We start from the raw sequence: 23,740 nt of genomic DNA on the forward strand, positions 1-23,740 counted from the left end.
CACTGAAGTCACCTCCTTCACAAAAGCAGTGAGAGTAAAGAAAGTGAGTCAAAATTACTCTGAAGACTCTCCGTGATAGCCCTTAATTTGCAGATAAGTGGCTGAGGAGATGGCTAGGTTGCTCTAGAGAAAGTCAAGGTGAAAACCCTCAAGAGAAGAGGCCTTTCTCCATCTTCCATGGCGTGTTAGCCCACAGAAGAGGAGTATGATCATGGCTGGGCTCTGTGGGCCCGAGAGCAGGAAGGACTTTTAGAGGGATCTCAGAGGAGGATGCCGATGGTGAGTCTAATTTGGAAATCATTGGCTTTAAGTGTTAATTGAGTTTCAGGATGGAAGTGTCATAGCCTTCCTGTATCTCAAAGCAAACTGGCTTATTAATCTAAAGGTTTTGTATAATAACTTTTTTTTAAGTAGGCACACATCTAAGTAAGAGAAAAGGTTCAATGCACAGTGTTGTATAGTTTTGAAGATTTTTCTTTTTTTCTTTCATATAAAAGAGTAGTATTTTAATGTATTTATTATAGAAAAAAATTTTAAATTGAGAAGTACATCAAACAGAAAACCTCAGAAATAATCAAAATTAATAGGTTGATGTACCTTTGCTTTAAAAATTAAGATTATGGACTTCCCTGGTGGCGCAGTGGTTAAGAATCCACCTGCCAATGCAGGGGACATGGGTTCGATCCCCGGTCCGGGAAGATCCCACACCCAGAGGAGCAACTAAACCCGTGAGCCACAACTGCCGAGCCTGTGCTCTAGAGCCTGAAAGCCACAACTGCTGAGCCCTCGTGCCACAGCTACTGAAGCCCACACACCTAGAGCCCATGCTCTGCAACAAGAGAAGCCACCGCAATGAGAAGCCCGCACACTGCAACAAAGAGTAGCCCCTGCTCTCCGCAACTAGAGAAAGCCCACACGCAGCAACAAAGACCCAAGGCAGCCAAAAATAAATAAATAAAATAAATAAATTTATTCCCAAAAAAAGATGCAGGTAAAAAAAAAATAAGATTATACTGTGTACTATCAGAACTCTTCTTTTTGTACTTTACATCTTATAAACTTATTTTTGCATTTCATTTCAAAAGTTACTTTAAAATAATATTAATTATTCACATATCATTGAGCATTAGCCTTAATTCAAAGGCCATTACCTAGAGTCTTGGTAGATAAACAGGCACCTATTTAGGGTTGATTGTGTTAATTCTTTTCCTCCTGCAAGACATCGCATCCTCTTAAACTACTGAATGGAGCAGCTACCCTGAGCCCTACTAAAACTCAGGCATTTCGGGCCTTAGCTTAAACGTTAGTATTTCTACATTTTTCTTCCTAGGTCATTTATTATGGCCAAGGATTTTCAATCTCATTTTGTAAGATATATTTGCTAACCTAACTCAGTCCCCCACCTCTGTCCATTTTCCCAGACTCTTTCCTTCTGTCCCCCGGTCTCTAGATGTACAGTCAGCAAAATGTCCCATAGCCTCAACAACTTCACCTCCTGGCCACCACGAAAAACAGGCTGTGCCTTGAGAACTCTGCCCTCTGCCTGTGCTGTTTGCCGCTCCTCGTTGTTGCTAGCATCTGCCTTCCCACCTTTGATCGTGGCTTTCAGCTGTGTGGGTTGCCAGTCCTGTAATCATTCTTAGTGGCCTAAGGGTCAGTGAGTTTATCTTCAGAATACTCTCGGTCCTTTCAATTCTCTGATTTCTCCCCAATTAGCTTTCCTTCTACACTTGCAGATCTCTTCCTTCTTATGGGCATATCCTGGACACTGTCACCACCAACAGCTTCATTATTTAGATTTCAAATAACACTGTTTCTGACTAATACTTCCAGACTACATAATCTACCTAATATATTCACTACAGTATTCTTTGTTCTTATTTAGATTCCCAAACCATTGACTCCAAACTAGGTTTTACATTCTTCCTCATCTCCCTCGTGTCTTTACTTGCATTCTTACCAAAGTTAAATCCTATGGTCCATTATTAAAAGTATTATCTTGGTAATATTGTCAACTCCTTTTCACCATTTCTCTCTGAATTATTTACTGGGAAAAACTCCACTTCTAAATGTACCTAACTGCCTGTCCTTTCTGTGAATACACCAGGGCAGCTAAATGTAGAGGAAGAAAATTATCAAAGCTAGTAGGTCATGCATATATGTTTACACCCATCTCTTTTTTTTTTTTTTTTTTGCGGTACGCAGGCCTCTCACTGTTGTGGCCTCTCCCATTGTGGAGCACAGGCTCCGGACGCGCAGGCTCAGCGGCCATGGCTCATGGGCCCAGCTGCTCCGTGGCACGTGGGATCTTCCTGGACCGGGGCACGAACCCGTGTCCCCTGCATCGGCAGGCGGACTCTCAACCACTGCGCCACCAGGGAAGCCCTACCCCCATCTCTTTTCCAGACTCACCAAAATAACAACAACAAAGAATAAAAGCTGTATAAATCCACAAGGATGAGGCAGTGATGAATAGGCAACAAAAGATCATTTTAAAAGGGAAACATAAGTGAAGGATGACTTATCTGAGTGGAACAGGCTGAAGCCTAAGCACCTGCAGAAGGGGCTTCCAGTGAGGCATAAGTGCATTCACCCCATAGACACCCAACAGGGCCCAACAGTTGGAGGACTGAGTACCTCAACGGCAGAATGGAGCACTACGTTGGAAAATAACTTGTTGAAAGCCCATAAGGAGTTGTTAGATATCCAAGCCCCAGCTGTACCCACCCATTCAGGAGATGTATTCTCTGGAGAAATTGTGTCACTCTGGATGCAAGAAGAGTAGGTTCAGCAGAGAACAGCCATGAGCTGCTGCTTCAAGAATTGCCAGTTTGCATTTTTAATGATGAAAACCTTGTTTTTCTTTTCCTTTTCCTTCACAGCCCCCCAAACTCCGGCAGTTAACTTTATATCTTCCCCATGCCAAACTTCCACCACCACCACACAGTGAAAGACTGAAGTCTCGCTCAGTTGAGAGGCTAAATGACACCAGAATAAAGACGTACAAATTCTATAATAGGGCAGTGGCAAGAAAAGGAGGCTTGTTGCCTTAAAATATAGCCCATTAGTCAACCAGTTCAGCCCATGCCAGAGACCCGTGATCATCTTTTCAGGGCTTTACTCTTAGCACCTAGAAAGCTAAGAAGAACCAAATGTAGAGGAAAGATGCTGATATAAAAGACAGATAAAACTAATAAATCAAAAGATTCAAGTAGAAAAATGGAATTCATATGAAACAGAAACAGTGTGGGGAATCTAAAGAAAAATGTTTAATTCTGTTTAATGTGCTCAGAGAGTTAGGAAATATATTATACCCGGTGTCTATAAAAAATAAATAGAGAAAAAAGAGCCTAAAGAAATCTAAAGTATCTCTCAGAATTTTAAAACATTAATAAAAATGTTGGCAGATAAAGGCAGAGAATTCTCCTAAAAAATAGAATATAAAGACAAAGAACATATGTGATAAAAATAAGAAAATTTAAGGATCAATTCAGAAGGTTAGTATCTAAAAAGTAAGAGCTTCAGAAAGAAAGAACAGAGAAAATAAAGTAGGAAGAGAATTGTGAAAGAAATAATGCAAAAACTTCCCCAGACTGATGAAGTGTCAGGTACAGTGAGTGAAAAAAGAACCCTACAAAGACTGTCCATGGGGGAAGTTCAGAAAACCTGGGAATGACAACACTCTCCGTGAATGTAACAGTTCACATACAAAGAATGAAGAATAATCCGAGAAACACTGGAAACTAGAAGAGAATGGAGGGAAGACGATACATCTTCTGGCTTATTTATTAGATAACATGATTTTCAAAACTGAGTTCCAAACTAAAAATTGAATATGAGTATTGTATTTCAAACAAAAGATCTCAAAAAATGAACATCCCAGGCTTCCCTGGTGGCGCAGTGGTTGGGAGTCCGCCTGCCGATGCAGGGGACATGGGTTTGAGCCCCGGTCCGGGAGGATCCCACATGCCCCAGAGCAGCTGGGCCCGTGATCCATGGCCACTGAGCCTGCGCGTCCGGAGCCTGTGCTCCGCAACGGGAGAGGCCACAACAGTGAGAGGCCCGAGTACTGAAAAAAAAAAAAAAAAAAAAGAACATCCCACCTAGTCTGTGCCCTAACAAAATGAAGGAGGAAACCGAGGAAGAGGAGGAAATGGGATCCAGGGCACCGGGGTGATGTTCAAGAGAAGTCCCAGAAAAGTCCCTGGAAAGCAGGTCTAGAGAGTAAGCAGTCCAGGTTGGCCCAAAGAATCAACCCAAAGGGGACTTCGGAAGTCTCCAAAAGAAATAGTGTCTTAATAGTCTGTCTGATATTTTAATCTAGTGGAAAATTGTATTAAGAAGTTGTTGGAGAGTTTAAGAATCAGCCATAAAGCCTAGAAAACTTAGCAAATTAAAATAAATTGGATAATTAGCTCCAGGAAAAAAGCAAAAAAAGTAAACGGATGGTTAATTTTCATACACTATTGGCTCAGCAGTTAACAGCAATATTTATGTAGTAATAATACTATAAACTCTGAATATGGATTTAATAATATGGAGTGGTGGAGGGAGGGCTCTAAGAGGCAGTGAGTAAGGAGCTGCTGGTTTTATAACACAATGAAATTTTTAGCTATAACAATAAAATAGATAAATCAAAACCACCACATATGTGTATCATTAATAAAAATAGAGGTTCACACTAGAAGAAACAGTTAAGGAGATTGAAAGTATTTGTCTTAGAAGCTTAAGACTTTTAGTGCAACTTGAGTTTTTGAACCATATGCATGCAATACTGTAATGAAAATATAAATATAACAAAGTCCCCCGGATCTCACACACACACACACACACACACACAGCACGTACACACACACATATACACATACTAACCCTAACCGTAACCCTAACTGTTTGAGGTCATATTTATGACCTCAAATGAGCACTCAGCACTGCTTGAACATGCTGTTACGTTTCTAGATTGAGTGCTTTTTGAGTCAGAAATTACTCCAGTTTCATGCATTTTCCTCTCTTCCTCAAGCCCCCCACCCCAAAGTACCATCACTGCCAATTAATTACCCTCAAATTTCTTTATAAGATTTGTTAGCAGAGAACTCCAAGTCTTTCCATCAGCAAATGACCCATTCTTATCCATATCCTATCTCAGAAAAGACCCTGTTCCCCACGGGCTCTGGAGCCCATTCCTTCTCGCACCCCAAGAATTTCATCACCCCCTCTCTCTTTATCAGACAGCAACCTCTCCATATCTACTGAATTATCAACAAACATGCTCTCTAGCTATACCCTTAAAATAAAGACAACACAGCCCTCACTTGTTCCCACTTGCTATTCCAGCTCCCAATAAATCCATCTTATCCTCTTCAAAGTGTTGTCCACGCTCAGTGTCTCCAACTCGGTCCTTCCATTGGCACTGCAACCTCTCTAATTCCACCATAAACGTAGTTACTGATGTATTTGCTTATTGTCTTTCTCTACACCCCCCTCCCTCGATAAAATGTACACTTTGTGAGGGCAGGACTTTGGCTTTTATGCTGCTATCCCAACACTTTGGGCATAGCACCTGGCCCTCAATAAATATCTTCAAACAAATGAATTAAGTATCAAATCTTTGTTTCAAAACAACACAATGATTTTTAAAAAGATGTTTTAGTGCATAATATATGGTACACAATATTGGACATACAGCGTGACAATTACTTGAATACTTTTAAAAAAACATTTGATTTAATACAAATATGCAATGCAAATCAAATGAAAAGATATACTTAATTATTTTGCACTATTCTATGTTTATATTATATAAATATAACATCCTACAAAAATAGTTAAATATTTAGTAACATAATCACAGCCAATACATGCTACATGTCAGTTCTAATTGCTTAAAAATGCCATTTTTAGTGCATGTTTATTTCCTTGCAAATGTAGTAAGGTGCTCAGAAATCATTTAAACTATATATATATATATATATATATATATATATGTTTTTAATTTAACGGGAAATGCTTATTGCTCTGTAGATGGGGTGTCACAAAATCGTCTAATATCGGGATTTATTGTAACAGGAACTGCTGAAACCTAAGGAGAGATGAGTCAACGTCTCGTTGGTAAAGATCCGTCAGCATCACCAGCTTGTTCTTGCCCTGACTTTTTCTTTTTTCCAATTTCTTTCTCCTGCTATGTACCTAGAGTATCCCAAGCCAGGTGGTTAACGACCTATTATCCTTAAAATTTATGAGATTTTCACAAGGTGAAATAGCCTCTAACAGAGTCATTTTTCTTCCGTTGCCAGCTGCACCACCCTATTCTTATTCAGAGAGTCCACCCACAGAGGTGGTCATCCGGAGCTCCATCCTCACCAGGTGTTACACATGAAGGACCATCATTCTTCATTATGTCTAAGGGTGTGAAGTTTTAAGAGATCATCACATACTCTAACAACAAAGATATATAAACAATGGAAATATATGTGTTTGTGTAATCATTTTTTTCTGTATTGTATTTGGGGATTTTTGCACATCTTTGAGTGAGATCGATCTATGATTTTGTGGGTGTGCTTGATTTATGTAGCAGAGATATGTAACTTTATGGAACAAATTAGTTAACCTTTCTTTTTCATATGTTTAGAAAGGAATTAGAAGGGAATTAGAAAGTTTATAATTTTATAAATTTCTAATTACAAATCTTATAAAGAAATTTGAGGGTAAGTAATTGGCAGAGATAATTAGCTAGGAATTATCTGTTTATTAAACATTTGAGAGAATTCACCAGTAAATTGATCTAAACCAGGAAATATGTTAGGAGATTTTTCATTAATAACAAAACGGTTCTATTGTTATTATCCATTTTCTATGTTTAGAAGAGTTTATATAACATGAGGATTATTTATTCATTAACAACTTGAGAAAATTCATCAGTATAGTGATTTAGAGATAGAAACTCTATTGAAAGGAATCTGTGGATAATTTAGAACAATAGGTTCTTCTACTATTTTTACTTCTCTCTCACAGGGTCCTCTGCTTCTTGTACAGATTGATTTGCCTTTTACCCATGAGTTAAAAAATCTTACAGCACAACGTACTCTTATATTCAGATTGTTGGTAATTTCATTAGGATTTTGGCATCTATAAGTGACATTGCTCCCAGGTTTTCTTCTGTGCATAATATTTTTTGAGGTTCTGTTACCAGACAAGCATTAGATCTCTGAAGTAAATTGGGTAGCTTTTTATTCTCTGAAACGGCACGTAAAGCATGAGAATTACCTTTTCTAGAAACTTGGAGAGGACAAAGCAGCCAAATAGCCTGGTCTTGAAGCAGGTTTTAAGGCTTTTTCAGTATCTTATGTGTTATTGAACTACTCTAGATTTCTACTGCTTACATTAATTATATAATTTATAGTATCCTTGCAAAATCATTCATTTTGTTGAGGTTTTTAAGTTTCTGTTTATAGAGCTTAGTATATAAATATGTATGTATATACATATAATACATAAATAAATTTATTTTATATACATTACATATAATCTATATATATTCACATATTAACATTTACACGTACAAACATATGTTAAATATACATACATGTATAATATATACGCTTGTGTGTGCATGTGTGCATGAAATTTGAATAGTAACAAGTGCAATGAAGAAAAATCATTAGGGTAAGCAGGTTGCTAGGAAGGGACGGGGAAGGGATGATGGCAGTGATGTATTTTAGATAAACTTGCTGATTAAGGCCTCTCTGAGAAGGTGTAATTTGAGTCAAGATCACAATTCCATGGAAGTTCAAGCTATTCCAAGATTTGGGCACACTACTTAACTGTCAGGAAAAGCAGAGAACAGGAAGTCCCCGAGGTAAGAACAAGCTTAGTGTGTTTAGGGAAGAGCATTACCAGACAACATGTGGTCTAATAGATTACGATGCACCTAGAACAAGGCCTAGCATACAGAAGGTGTTCAGTAATTACTCACTGAGCACAGAGTGCAGGGTTTAGACTTTTTTCTCAGTTGACTGCAAAGTCATTAGAAGATTCTTTGTTTTGTACTGAGCAAGTAGAGGGCCTTGTTACTTCACCAAAAGGTCAAAGTGAGTCCTAAACACCCGTGGATTCTCACCCTGGGCCTTGTGAGTACTCTGGTTAGTGGACGTTCCTTCCGGAGGCTGACAATTCAGTGTTTGTTCTTTCTAATTTTCAGCCTTACCATCTTGTGTGTTTTCGCATGTATTTCAGGGCACATATATTCAATGAAGGAGAGAAAACAAGAAAAAAGACTTGCTGGAATTAAGTCACAATCTATGTTTTAAAGGAAAATTCTTTCACACTTCATAGGATGACAGGAGAAAAAGTTCAGAAACCTATTGCTTGCTAGTTTACGCTCCACAGCAAAAACTTAATGCCTTTATCGTCTTTATCTTAGAACAAGACTGGTTTCTATTGACTTGCAGCCATTTTCAGTTGCCCAGTTTGTGAATTATTTAGTTTCTTTGCTATTCTTTCCCCCTTCCATCCAACTCCAGGGAAATAATACTTCATAACAGTTGAGAAAAAAAGCAGACGTGAGAAGCTCAAAACATCAATTTTGGGAGTTTTCTGGGGGTTTTTTAGTGTCACATCAGCTATCTGTATGAGCAAAAGGGGAAAAGAAGGACAATTTTTATCTGCTTTATTTCTTCTCTGAAGTAGTTAAAGTTGTTTCTATTGTAATAATTTGAAATAACATGAATGTGCCTCCTCCCTACCTTTGCAATTCTGTGCAACTTGACTACCAATCCAAGTGGACATTGCAGTAAAAGCCACACAGCAGGATGTGATTTGTATTTTCAAGTAATCATCCCCTAAGGACAAAATCTGATCATATATACGCTGCTTTTTTGTTAGGAAATGGAATATAGTAAGAATTTTATAAATATTCATATGGTGCGATGACAAGAGCATAGGTGAAGCAGTTTCGAGAACCTGAATTCTAGCCCCATTAGGGGCTACCTCAATTGTCCCACTCCCCTTCTGCTGGCACAGGCTCAGCCTAGGGATCAGAAAGCACTCGGTCTGAGCTGATGCTTTCATGCAAAGTTGGGACGGCACTACTTTCTCTCCCTTGGAGTACTTCCGATGGGTAGAAATGTTCATCACAGGCAGCGAGCATCCTGAACACCTGCTCTTCCTTCCCCTCCCTGTATAACTGGCTCAAGAGCCTCCAGGCATATTCAGATGTAAAAATGCTTTTTAAATGGCATAATTAATAAGTCATGAAAATAGAAGCTGTGGCAATGTCTGTTCACCACTCCCTAAGTCTTACTGTTGCTCAGGCAGGGATGGAGACAGGGCAGTTGTCAGATGCCAGCTCCCTGGAGGGCCAGTATGTTAGGTCAGGAAATGGTCAGGACCATGATTGACACCAGAAAGCAAGAGGCTGGGTATCAAAGAGCCTGACATAGATAACACTTTACAGTTAGCAGTGTACTTTCACATGCATTGTTTTATTTAATTCTCCTACACATCTTGTTAGGTGAGTTGTAATTCTTAACTGTTTATCAATAGGAAACTGAAGTGATTTGACTCTCCTAAAGCCACATAGCTAGAAAGTGGCAGAGTCTAGCCTGAAACCCAGGTGCCCTGACTCTCATTACTTACTCTTTTCCCAGCTCTACATCTGCCTCCCCTACACCTAGATGTTTCCAGGGTAAAGCTTAATGTGATAAATGGGAGTTTTCAGACCATGAGGATCACGAATATCTCCACTGTTTCTCTCCTAACATACAAAAATTGCGAAGTTGACTGCTATTATAAACAACTATATTCCAACTTTAGGAAGACCATGGGAAGCAAAACCATGTAGTGAACAGAGTGCCACGCGAGAGCCAAAGAGATGTAGTTTAAAGTCTAGTTCAGAGTGTACCTCTGGTGACTTACTGCTCAACCACTCTGGGCCTTTATTTCCTCAACTATGAAATGGGGAAATAACTCTTATCTTGTAACATTAGTGTTCCACAAGTAATACATTAAAGCATTTAGAATATTGTTTAGCACACAGCAGGTGTTCAATTCAACCTCTATGGGGCTTAGTATACTGAAGCATGAATGTCATTGTAGGATGCTATTGGTTTCTATAAATGATATTCATGGGCTTCCCTGGTGGCGCAGTGGTTGAGAGTCTGCCTGCCGATGCAGGGGACACGGCTTTGAGCCCTGGTCCAGGAAGATCCCACATGCTGCGCAGCGGCTAGGCCCGTGAGCCATGGCCGCTGAGCCTGCGCGTCCGGAGCCTGCGCGTCCGGAGCCTGTGCTCCGCAACGGGAGACGCCACGACAGTGAGAGGCCCGCGTACCGCAAAAAAAAAAAAAAAAAAAAAAAAAGATATTCATGATTTTAATAATCATAACGTGTTGCTGTAAACATGCCTAATGAAAAGAAAAACAAGTCTACTGCTCTAATGCTAAATCTAATCTGGACTATATTCAAAATGCATGCTCCTTCTGAAGGGATTTTCCTTCTACAGACATAAAAAACTATAAAATTAGAGTAAGTATGGATGAAAAAATATACTACAGTAAAGAATTGGGAAATCTAGAGGTTAGTTTAGCATCGCATTAATAATCTGAACATAATTCAAACATATCTCTCGAGATCCCATCAGTCATAGATGATTTCTATATATTTAGATGACCATTTTTCTCTGAAACATTGTTGTACAATACATACATAAATGTGTAATGCTTTGGAATAAATATAACTTAATATATCAGCTGTTCCATTCATGTCTAGTTGAGATTGAACATTTTTTCACTTTCTGGCTCTGGAAAAACAGATTCTTGAAGCTATTTTTTTTTTTTTTTTTTTTGCGGTACACGGGCTTCTCACTGCTGTGGCCTCTCCCGTCGCGGAGCAAAGGCTCAGGACGCGCAGGCCCAGCGGCCATGGCCCACGGGCCCAGCCGCTCCACAGCACGTGGGATCCTCCCAGACCGGGGCACAAACCCGTGTCCCCTGCCTCGGCAGGCGGACCCTCAACCACTGCGCCACCAGGGAAGCCCAAAGCTATTTTTTTCATTTTCTTCTTTAGCACTTTTCTTTACCTTTCTTATACTTCATATATTTTATTTTCTGCTTTGTCTCTTACTTATTTTTAAATGTGTTTTTTATCTCCCAAGTTTATGCTCCTATAAATTCTCAAGAATGTCTTGCCCATCTTTTTTATATCTAGCAGACTACCTTGTACATAGTAGACATTCAATAAATATTTTATGAATAAGGGATTATTGATTTAATGAGGAGAACTTCAGGGATCAAAATGAAAGAGTAGGAAAACTGGTTTTGTGTGTGTGCTCATAATAGAAGACTAAACTCAAACTGGCTCAAACAAATAAAGAATTTATTGACTCATGTATCTAAAAAGTCTAAACCCAGAGCAGGCTTGAAACAGGAATGGATTGGAAAGTTTTCAATGCCATTAAGGTTGTTCCTCCATTTCTCCATGATTTCCTAGGCTTGTCTTCCTGTTTGTTTTATCCTCAGGCTTGCTTTTGTAGCAAAATGGTAGCTTCACAGGGCCATACTCTTCCTTTTTCACATCAGAGTTGGGCAGAGGATATTTCTTACCACAAATATCCATCAATATGTACCCACTGGTGACAAAATTCTTACTGGACAAACTTGTGTCCATGTCTCTCTATGAACCAATCACTGTTGATTTTAGGAATGCATTGGACAGGGTCCTGAGGCAAAAGGCTACACCAAGGAAAATGAGATTAACTCTAGAGGTCAGGTTGTGGTTCCCTCCCAACCAAACCACAGACATGCTTATGATTTGGTGGAGGGAAGGGAAGGAGTGTGGGTGGTTAAATGGATCTGGGGGATAATTAAGTGGTGGTGTGAACTTCCACCATTCTAAAAATAAGGCTGAAATTCTCCAGTGTTATACTTCCACCCATCAGGTATATGAAATAAGTGATAAAACACACAGCCTCAGATTAGCTCAGAATAAATCAAATTTTCCTCAAAAGCTTTTTCTTATGGGTGCTTTCTGAATAAAAACAAGTCATTTTCTTCCCTTTTGTCAAGTTATCAGTTAATTTTTTTCATTAAACCGATTCTTATGACTCATTATGAAAAAGAAGACCTCCAACATAATTTCATCACATCTAACATTTCTTTCTTCTTGACATTAATACAAAACAAACATGCATTCTAATTTAGACTGAGGTATCCTAGTCTTTAGCACAAATATTATAAAATGTTTATCGTTCTTATGGATCCTTTTGGATTGCACAATAGGTGGACTCACCCTTGCATTCGATCTTGTTTAATCATAAAATAGCTAAAACATTACCTAAAAAGGGCTATCTAGTCCTTAATTGTCAAGCAAATAAGGTGACTCTCATTGCCACATTCTTTTAGGGACCTCGCTCTTGGCACCAATTATGCAGCACTCCCCACACCTACCGGACCTTAACAGCCACCCAGCTTTCACACAGCTGTGCCTGGAATGGCCACTGGGACTGGTCTCCTCTGGTTGGCTGGCGTCCGCTTAGCCAAAGCACACCAGTTCTTCCCAATATCTCATCCACTTACCCTATCTGATTTCTCCCCACAAAAGCCTTCACCCTTCACCCCCACCAACTATAATATTACCCAACACGCTACTACTAAAAACAACAATCTTCGCATTATCTCTTCAGGAAAAGTCAGTCTCTTATTTTTCCTTTGGTATGCTAATATTGCTGATTTGCTAAGGAGAAATAAATAGTTGAGTGAAATATCTACGCTTCCCTACCAAGATTGCCTTTGAAAAGTAATAAGAAGATGACTAGCCTTTTCTTTTTAAAACGTCTTAATGATCTTTAATAGAGATCTGTGGTCACCTTGGAGGAGATGAGTCCCCCAAACTGTAGAGCAGACAGGACAGGATGCTCAATTTTCACTTCTAGCTTGCAGTCCTCAGGGGGATGGGACCAGAGAAATTCCTTTCACTGCCATTGCTCAAAGCAAAAGGAACTTCAGCATGCCAATTCTAGCATACCATCACTACAGGTCTCCGTGTTCCAAGACAAGAATTGAGGACCCACCCCATTCAGGAAGATTTTAAGGGAGTCCAGGCAAAATGTGAAGGACTTACATGCAGATTCACATTGCCAACCTGAGAACTGATAAGGAATACATATTACAGTTTATGAGAATAAAAAACAAATACTCCAATCTTAAACATTCTAATTTATTTTAATTTGAATGTCAGAGGCATCAAAAACAATCAAATTATCTTAAATTTCTACTTTTTAAAGAGTATTTACTAAGGAAAGAAGGCATTCTTATGGGCCTCCTTGAACCACTAAACTTTTTTTGTTTTAATCAAAGAACAAAGGGAAGGGAGAACAGAAAGTTTAGTTGGTTAACGAATGAGATCTCGTGTTAATCTTATTTTATTTTACTTTTTTACATCTTTATTGGAGTATAATTGCTTTACAGTGGTGTGTTTCTGCTTTATAATAAAGTGAATCAGTTATACATATACATATGTTCCCATATCTCTTCCCTCTTACGTCTCCCTCCTCCCACCCTCCCAATCCCACCCCTCTAGGTGGTCACAAAGCACCGAGTTGATCTCCCTGTGCTATGCGGCTGCTTCCCACTAGCTATCTATTTTACGTTTGGTAGTGTATATATGTCCATGCCACTCTCTCGTGCTTTGTCACAGCTTACCCTTCCCCCTCCCCATATCCTCAAGTCCATTCTCTAGTAGGTCTCTCTGTTTATTCCTGTCCTACCCCTAGGTTCTCCATGACATTTTTTTTTCTTAAATTCCATATATATGTGTTAGAATATAGTATTTGTCTTTCTCTTTCTGACTTAACTTCACTCTGTATGACAGACTCTAGGTCCATCCACCTCATTACAAATAGATCAATTTCATTTCTTTTTATGGCTGAGTAATATTCCATTGTATATATGTGCCACATCTTCTTTATCCATTCATCTGTCAATGGACACTTAGGTTGTTTCCATCTCCTGGCTATTGTAAATAGAGCTGCAATGAACATTTTGGTACATGACTTTTTGAATTATGGTTTTCTCAGGGTATATGCCCAGTAGAGGATTGCTGGGTCATATGGTAGTTCTATTTGTAGTTTTTTATGGAACCTCCATACTGTTCTCCATAGTGACTGTACCAATTTACATTCCACCAGAAGTGCAAGAGTGTTCCCTTTTCTCCACACCCTGTCCAGCATTTATTGTTTCTAGATTTTTTGATGATGGCCATTCTGACTGGTGTGAGATGATATCTCATTGTCGTTTTGATTTGCATTTCTCTAATGATTAATGATGTTGAGCATTCTTTCATGTGTTTGTTGGCAGTCTGTATATCTTCTTTGGAGACACTAAGCTTTTTATATTTAGAGACGCTATTTCTTTTTTGAAGAAATTGCTATTGGTCATTCAGATTTTCAAATTCAAAAGAGAGACTGAGGGCTTCCCTGGTGGCGCAGTGGTTGGGAGTCCGCCTGCTGATGCAGGGGTCACGGGTTCGTGCCCCCGTCCGGGAGGGTCCCACATGCCGCGGAGCGGCTGTGCCCGTGGGCCATGGCCGCTGGGCCTGCGCGTCCGGGGCCTGTGCTCCGCAGCGGGAGAGGCCACGGCAGTGAGAGGCCCGCTTATCGCAAAAAAAAAAAAAAAAAAAAAAAAGAGAGACTGAGAAAAAAATATATTAACTGTGTGCCGAAGAAGCATTGCTTCTAACACACCACTTTTAAGCACACACATTCAAAAGCTAGTTTTTAATCCTGTTTTATAGCATGTACCATGAATTTGGCAGGAAATTCAACCAAACCCTTGTTAACTTGTATTCTGTTATTTCTGGTAAACAAGAATGTATACCTAAGCTTTCACACTCATATGCAAACACACTCCACCAGAGAAATTCTGGCACATTCACTGCTTAGATATAAACCTCGTCTCCCTTTGAGGCACAAACTAGTCTCCAATTCTGAACTTTCTGAAGGCCATCCATATCAGAGGACATGTCCCTAGTGTTACAAGTTTCATCACGTATGTCGCTAAATATAGCAGAGGTAGTGAAATCCTCTAGGACTGATGGTATATCCAATTTGATCCTTAACCTGATTCCAAATCCATGAACTTGAAGGATCATCCCCTTGTAACGAGAAATAAAAATACTCTCTGATTTATATTTATGTTAATCTATAATTTGAATATTCTCTATTGGTATCTGAAAGAACTGAAATCCATTCACTGTTGAAAAATGTGTAGCTTTTGAGTTTGAGACAAATGAAAAAGTAAAGTAATATTGGACACTGGTGAAAAGTGAAGTCAATTTTTGAAAGCAAGAAATTAGCCTTGTTCTCACCTTATAGATAAAGAAATCAAGTCCCCACCTTACAGATAAAGTTAAGAAGGGAATAAATATTTTAAAAAATCATCTTACACAATAATGTGAAAAGAATACAATTTAATTATCTTTTTGCTTTGGTTTAACATTTTTGGTTTCGTATCAAAGTTACCCACATTCCTGGTATCTCATTGTTTATTGACATTCATCATTTTATTCCATGACAATACTGCTAACATATGTTTCTACTTCTTTTTTTGCCAACTATTACATTTTATCTCATTTCCAGATGTGGACAAGGATGGAAGGGAAATCGTTGCCATGTCAAGGTTAACCCTCCCATTGCTGATTTCACGGACACTCAGAACAGTAGGTTACATTGTGACCACAGTCACTTGAGTTTTGAAGTCTCTAATATTTTTCACTGAATATTTACATTTTTCATTGGTTTGAAATTCCAGATATATGGACCCTCCTGGGTATTGGATTCGCTTTCCTGACGACTCATATAACAGTAGCGGTCTTGTGTTTTCTTGCCAAGAGAAAAGTACCAGTAAGGTAAGTGATGCCTTTGGTTGCTGTGGCAGACCAATTTTCTGAAACATTTCATTTGCTATATTTTCCTTTCATCCCATATTACATACTGGTAACTTTAGTTTTCCATACTTTATGGATTTATTTTTCTGAGTAGAAAGCAAGAGCTACTTAATGATAATCACTCTTGTTTTAAATAAAAAGCATTAAGTTTACTTTTCCAATTCTGTTAGGAACATTTTTGATGACCCCAGAAAACAGAATCTGACATTCTCCCCAAATTAAAAAGGCATGAGGCGCTGGATGTCCCACTTTCAGGTAGTGCCCGGGGAAGGCAGCACAACTGCCAAAGGGATCCTTTCTTGACTTGCTTAGGGAGGCTGGCTCTAAGCACCAGTGTTCCAGACCAAGACTCCCATGTTCTAGGCAACATACAGAACAGAGGCCAAGAGCTGCTGCAGCTGGAGGACCTCTGTGGGCTGGGCTCATGCATAACTAAGACCTCACAACCTACAGTGCCTTTCAGGACCCTGGGGCTTCCTACCCAATACCCATCTTCCCATCACCTGTGTGGGAAACACATCACCCCAATAATGAAAGTGATTGACTTTCCCATAAACTGAACAAGGTAAGGGCTCAGAATAAGATTTAATGAAAATTTTTAATGGATCTTTATTGGAGTATAACTGCTTTACAATGGTGTGTTAGTTTCTGCTGTATAACATAGTGAATCAGCCATACGCATACACATATCCCCTCCCTCTTGCGTCTCCCTCCCACCCTCCCTATCCCACCCCTCTAGGTGGTCACAAAGCACCGAGCTGATCTCCCTGTGCTATGCTGCTGCTTCCCACTAGCTGTTTTACATTTGGTAGTGTATATATGTCCATGCCTCTCTCTCACTTCATCCCAGCTTAACCTTCCCCCTCCCTGTGTCCTCAAGTCCATTCTCTATGTCTGAGTCTTTATTTCTGTCCTGCCCGTAGGTTCATCAGAACCTTTTTTTTTTTTTTTTAGATTCCATATATATGTGTTAGCATTTTCTCCTACTGACTTACTTCACTCTGTATTGCAGACTCTAGGTCCATCCACCTCGCTACAAATAACTCAATTTCATTTCTTTTTATGGCTGAGTAATATTCCATTGTATATATGTGCCACATCTTCTTTATCCATTCATTTGTCGATGGACACTTAGGTTGCTTCCATGTCCTGGATATTGGAAATAGTGCTGCAGTGAACATTGTGGTACATGACTCTTTTTGAATTATGGTTTTCTCAGGGTATATGCCCAGTAGTGGGATTGCTGGGTCATATGGTAGTTCTATTTTTAGTTGTTTAAGGAAACTCCATACTGTTCTCCATAGTCCTTGTGTCAATTTACATTCCCACCAACAGTGCAGGAGGGTTCCTTTTTCACCCCACCCTTTCCAGTATTTATGGTTTCTAGATTTTTTGATAATGGCCATTCTGACTGGTGTGAGGTGATACCTCATTGTAGTTTTGATTTGCATTTCTATAATAATTAATGATGTTGAGCATCTTTTCATGTGCATGTTGGCCATCTGTATGTCTTCTTTGGTGAAATGTCTATTTAGGTCTTCCACCCATTTTTTAATTGAATTGTTTTTTTGATATTGAGCTCCATGAGCTCTTTGTATATTTTGGAGATTAATCCTTTGTCCATTGTTTCATTTGCAAATATTTTCTCCCACTCTGAGGGTTGTCTTTTCATCTTGTTTATGGTTTCCTTTTCTGTGCAAAAGCTTTGAAGTTTCATTAGGTCCCATTTGTTTATTTTTGTTTTTATTTCCATTACTCTAGGAGGTGGGTCAAAAAAGATCTTGCTGTGGTTTATGTCAAAGAGTGTTTTACCTATGTTTTCCTCTAAGAGTTTTATAGTGTCTGGTCTTAGTGTCTGGTCTTACATTAAGTCTTTAATCCATTTGGAGTTTATTTTTGTGTATGGTGTTAGGTAGTGTTCTAATTTCATTCTTTTACATGTAGCTGTCCAGTTTTCCCAGCACCACTTATTGAAGAGGCTGTTTTTTCTCCATTGTATGTTCTTGCCTCCTTTAAATGAATCATCTCTTGCACACCTGAGTTTGTGGTCAGAGATTTAGATTTGCTGCAAATCTCTGTGTCATAGAGCACTGGATAATTGCATTTTCATTGGTGCCAACTTGTATGTGCCTCCCACTTGAATTCTCCTCAGATGTCCAGTCTGCAATCGTGTTAATTAGCAGACACCAATCTTGATATCATCAATTAAGGCAAATTTATTATAAAATGATAGTGTTTGTTAGAAAAAAACATACGACATTTTAATCCATTACTGTTAAGAAGATCTTACCCAACTATTAATTCTTTTTTTAATTTATTTTTGGCTGCATTGGGTCTTCGTTGCTGCATGTGGGCTTTCTCTAGTTGTGGTGAGCAGTGGCTACTCTTTGTTGTGGTATGTGGGCTTCTCATTGCAGTGACTTCTCTTGTTGTGGAGCCCAGGCCCTAGAATGCATGGGCTTCAGTAGTTGCTGTGCATGGGCTCAGTAGTTGTGGCCCACGGGCTCCAGAGAGCAGGCTCAGTAGTTGTGGCACACTAGGCTTAGTTGCGCCACGGCACATGGGATCTTCCAGGACCAGGGATTGAACCCGTGTCCCCTGCATTAGCAGGCGGATTCTTAACCACTGCGCCACCAGGGAAGTCCCCTATTAATTCTTTAGTTGTTTCTTATGTGCCTAAAATATGTCAGACAATGTGGATACAAATATGAATGAAAATCAGTCTGGACTTAACGTAGTGGGGAAAAAAAGAAACAAAGCTACTAAGTGAAATACTGGTTTTGTGCTAGGAAATACATGTATTAGTCAGCATTCTCCAGAGAAACAGAAAGATAAGATAGATAGATAGATAGATAGAAAGAAAGATAGCTAGCTAGTTAGATATCCTATTGTTTCTCTCTTTCTCTCTGTGTATATATATATCTTTAAATATCAAATACATAATATATATTTAATGTATAAACATATTATACAATATATATCATTAATATATTGGTAATTATTATATAACTGTTGTTATATTACTATATTGTCTTATCATGTTTAAATATATCAGTATATAATATATAATATATAAAGATATCTCAAATTAACATATATCTCTATGTAAAGAATTAGATATTCATATATTACATTTATGTAATATCAGTTACATAAGTTATATTTATTAATATTAATGAAATAATCAATATTTTAATTGTATTAATAAGAAAATTAATAATGTAATATGTTAAGAGAGAGGGATTTATTTCAAGGAATTTGCTCCTGTAATAGTGGGGACTGGCAAGCATGAAACTTGCAGCGGAAATTCAAGTAAGGGTTGATGGTGCAGGCTTGAGTCCAAAGTCTGCCAGACAAGCTATCCGACTGGAAACACAGGTAGGATTTTCTGCTGCCGTCTTGAGGCTGAATTCTTTCTTCTTCAAGAAATCTCAGTCTTTACTCATACAGCCTTCAAATAAGTGAACGAGGCCCACCCCCATTATGGAGGGTAACCTGCTTAAAGTTTGCTGACTGTAAATGCTAATCACATCTGCAAATTCCTTCTCAGCAACATCTAGACTAGTGTTTGAGCAAACAACTGAGCTCCATAGCCTAGCCAGGTAGACATATAAAATTAATCATTGCAGTATATAAATAAGTTGTCATATTAACCCAACCAGTGGGAGTCCTCAGAAACAACCCTAAATTTCACACCTTCTTCAGATTCCTATTGGACAGCCTGTACTGTCAGGGCTATGGAGAGACCTCTCAGGCAGACATTGGTGGTACCACAGCGCAGCCCGACAGAGCCACCTCTCCTTTCTCTCCTCCATTTCTGTCATTCTTCTGTAATTTTATACCTTCACTTCCTCTTTGCTCCTCACTGCTGACTTACCGCCCTGTCCTCTTCTCTCTCACTAGTACCTTCTCTTCTGATTTCCAAAATCTAAAGACAGTGGTTTTATTCCCTATAACTCCCCCAAACAAATATCACTCAGGACAGTGATATTTGTATCTCTCTTGTAAGTGATCTCCTGAATTGTTCACTGCACACCCTGCCCCAGAGGCCACAGTGAGGAAGCTCCTACTTTGGACCTGCCTCGGCCCAAAGGTGGGGAAGACCCAACCCAGAGCTACCACCGATCCCTCTGCCAGTCCTTTGGATTGGGGGAGGCTTACCCTGAGGCCTCAGACACTTCCCAAGGATTTGTGGCACAAACAGTTTCAAGGGAGTCAATTTACAGATGCTCAAACTTCATAGATTCTCTTCTAAGAAGGGTGCATTTGGCCCCAGGGCATTGCCTCTCCTGTTTCTTCCTTCCCAGATGTCCTCATTACCTTACACTTATCCTGAAACTTACCGAAAAGAGATTCCTGTAGCAAAAGAGATTTGAGATAAGCAATATTGAAAGGGAAACAGGAGATAAATCTTTGCCAAATTTATCTTCTCAGTTTCCCAATCTTTCTCTGTCTCTGGTCCTCTTTCTCTCCTTTCCCACTTAGAATTTGAAATCATGATTTTTTTTTAATTGAGGTATGTTTTACAACATCCTGTTAGTTTCTGGTGTACAGCAAAGTGATGCAGTTATATGTGTATATTACATATATTCTTTTTCGGATTACTTTCCATTATAGGTTTTTACAAGGTATCAAATATAGTTCCCTGTGCCATACAGTAGTGCAGTAGTACAGTACAGTATTTTATATACAGTAGTGTGTGTCTGTTAATCCCAAACTCCTAATTTATCCCTTCCCCCCACCCTTTCCCCTTTGGTTTATTTTCTATGGCTGTGAGTCTCTTTCTGTTTTCTAAATAAGTCCATTTGTACCATTTTCTTTTAGATTCCCTGGGACACATTTTAACATATGCATCTGAGTTTAACAATGAAGTCAGTCTTTTTCTGAAAATTAAGTTTGATTTGGTTGATTGGATAGTTAGCAGGACTGGCTTTGTCATTTAGATGAGATGGCAGGCAAATTCCATAATTTTAAAAAACTCAATATAAAATATTTCAGAAATTATATTCTTTGCAGCCACTAAACTTATAAAAATTTAGATATTAACATGAAAATGTAAGAGGAGATGCATATTTTTCTAAATTATTTTAGGGAAAACTCAAGTGGCAGGGTTCAAAGACCACTGCACCAAGTTTAATTTTCTACCATCTGCCCCCTCCACATACACCCTACCCTTGGGAAAAGTCTCACCATTTCCCCAAAGTGCATGGCTTTTCCTACTCTCTGCCTGGCAGAGCTATACAAACTGATGTATTTTCGATACTAAGCAAAAATATCCTGGCATCCCTTCAGGGTTAGTCACTGAGTTGTCAGAATGTTATCCTAAAGAAGACAGTTATAGCTCCATTATGTGGTGTTACTACTAAACTATTTCCATATTAACCAGTTCGTATCTTTACATCCCCAGTTTCTAGCATTGTATGAATAACTGATACCCAATACACGCCCATTTAAGGCTATCTATACTATATTGAACATTATCCATACTTCTGACCATCACAAAAACATTGCTCGTGTCTACTAATTACTTATAAATTAAAATGTTGCACATTAACTTTGAAAAAATGTCTTTTTGCATGAAATCTTTTAAGCCCTAAAGCAAGTTAGAATGCTTGGCCAAGAGATGGCTAAATGATAACAGTGATTCACCTTGAAAATAATACCAAAACTCTGAGATAGGCAGGAATTTATGTGAGCAGGAAATTCATCATCCTCTCTAAATAAACCTTAACCTTAAGATTTTTCATTGGATTTTATAAAAAGAATCTGTAGCATAAGAGGCCCCTTCAGTGACTTGAAAGAAACATTTTTGTATTAATTTCTTAAAAACACAGGATGGAGCACTGCATGCTCAGACAATGCTAAGCACAGCAACGAGACTCTGAAAGTTGTTTTTAGAGATGCAGTTCCTGGATTTTATTATACATTCTCTGACCTTTCTGTTAGCTACTTGCCATTGAATGTATTAGTGAGGACACTCTGATTGCAGGGGAAGAAAGCATCTCAAGCACCTTAATCAAAATAAAGAATTTAGTGTAACAATGCACATGTCTTCCAGAGCACAAGGGTAGGAGTAAGAGATCAGACCTCAGGAAGGCCTGGACCCAGCAGTGTTCTTCATCTGCCTCTCATCTCTGCTGCTTTTTGCTTCACTCTTGGTGGTTCTCTCTCTGAAAACACACTTCCTTTACTCTCCGTCTATATAACAAAAAGGTGTTGACTAGAGAACGGATGTTTGTTACTCATTATGTCTCCAGATCTGTGGAGAGACTATATCTTTGTTTTTACGTCTCCATTCCATATTCCAAAGGATAACCCTCTGATTAGCCCACTTGGGTCAAGATCCCATTTCTGGTCAAATCAACTGTGGGTGAGCTATGGGGCAGGATCAAAAGTACAAACATGGCTGCTGTGTGGGGGGGGTGTCATCATGAAAGGTCTCTGAAAGGTATCCACTACACCTGTCCCCATGGTCCAAAATCCACCAAATTTTTACTCATGACACTTTAGAGGAAGCAACAAATGTAGCAGCCTTCTAGAGCTGTTTGCGGTTCATACAAAGTAAATGTGACAATCCAGCCTACACCTAGAAATCTAGATTAAAGGATACAAATAAATAGTGGACTCTTGGGGCTTCCCTGGTGGCGCAGTGGTTGAGAGTCCACCTGCCGATGCAGGGGACACAGGTTCGTGCCCTGGTCCGGGAGGATCCCGCATGCCGCGGAGCGGCTGGGCCCGTGAGCCATGGCCGCTGAGCCTGCGCGTCCGGAGCCTGTGCTCTGCAACGGGAAAGGCCACAACAGTGAGAGGCCCACGTACCGCAAGAAAAAAAAAAAAAAATAGTGGACTATTTATTCTTAATTTGCTGAAGCAACGTAACACCCCCAGCTTTCCTATTTTGGACTATGTCATCTTTGCCTGGGGGAAAATATGCAATAAATTGCTGTTTATTATGCTGCATTGTGGCACTTACTCCTAAAGAATTGTGTTAATTTAATAAATACACTAACAAACGTTAAAAATGAACAAACCTATTTCATTCAGTTATGCTGAGAAATAAGATATGTCTATGTCTTTTCTAGAAATTTTCTAAATAATTTCATAGGATTGTATGTATGTGCAACAGTAAAAAGATTGCTGATTAGGAAATTATAAGACCTGAATGTGATCTTGGGAATGCCTCATTATTCAATGCCACAAACATGTGCTAGCCTTGAGAAAGCTCAAAGGTATATAAGATTATCATCTTACATGCTTTCTGACTCATAACTCCATTATAATATGTATTTGACTATGGCATGTGTAACGGTAGAAATGTAAAACAAAACACTTTGGGGGTAAAATGGAAGGAAAGAAGGATCAAAAGAATGATTGTTGGGGCTTCCCTGGTGGCGCAGTGGTTGAGCGTCCACCTACCGATGCAGGGGACATGGGTTCGTGCCCCAGTCTGGGAAGATCCCACATGCCGCGGAGCGGCTGGGCCCATGAGCCATGGCCGCTGAGCCTGCGCGTCCGGAGCCTGTACTCCGCAATGGGAGAGGCCACAACAGTGAGAAGCCCGCGTACAGCACACAAAAAAAAGAATGATTGTTGTTTATATTTCTGATGAGAAAGGTTATTAGGATCCCAAAAGCTATACCAGCTGCCCATGAGGATTACAGATGTTCTTGTTTGAGATTTATGAATAAGTGGCCCTGACTTCCAAATAAAATATCTATCTCTATAATATTATTCTTTCTCCCAGACCCTTTCCCACTGCTGACACCCTGTATGATAATGTGGCTCTTTGGAGGCAGAAGTTTTA

At 39.2% G+C, this 23,740-nt stretch overlaps 1 protein-coding gene across 1 annotated transcript in view; it reads left to right on the forward strand.

Annotated features, from left to right (window-relative positions):
- MALRD1 (MAM and LDL receptor class A domain containing 1) overlaps positions 1 to 23,740 on the forward strand; it is a gene marked incomplete at both ends in the record, with an annotated part of 584,975 nt that overhangs the window by 538,823 nt on the left and 22,412 nt on the right. The window contains 2 exons of the mRNA XM_082854883.1: positions 15,629 to 15,708; positions 15,801 to 15,897. Of these exons, the coding sequence (XP_082711009.1) occupies positions 15,629 to 15,708; positions 15,801 to 15,897 (177 nt within the window). The remainder of the gene's footprint in view (positions 1 to 15,628; positions 15,709 to 15,800; positions 15,898 to 23,740) is intronic.

Source organism: Leucopleurus acutus (assembly GCF_964270905.1).
Source record: "Leucopleurus acutus genome assembly, chromosome: 1".
Lineage (NCBI taxonomy): Eukaryota > Metazoa > Chordata > Mammalia > Artiodactyla > Delphinidae > Leucopleurus > Leucopleurus acutus.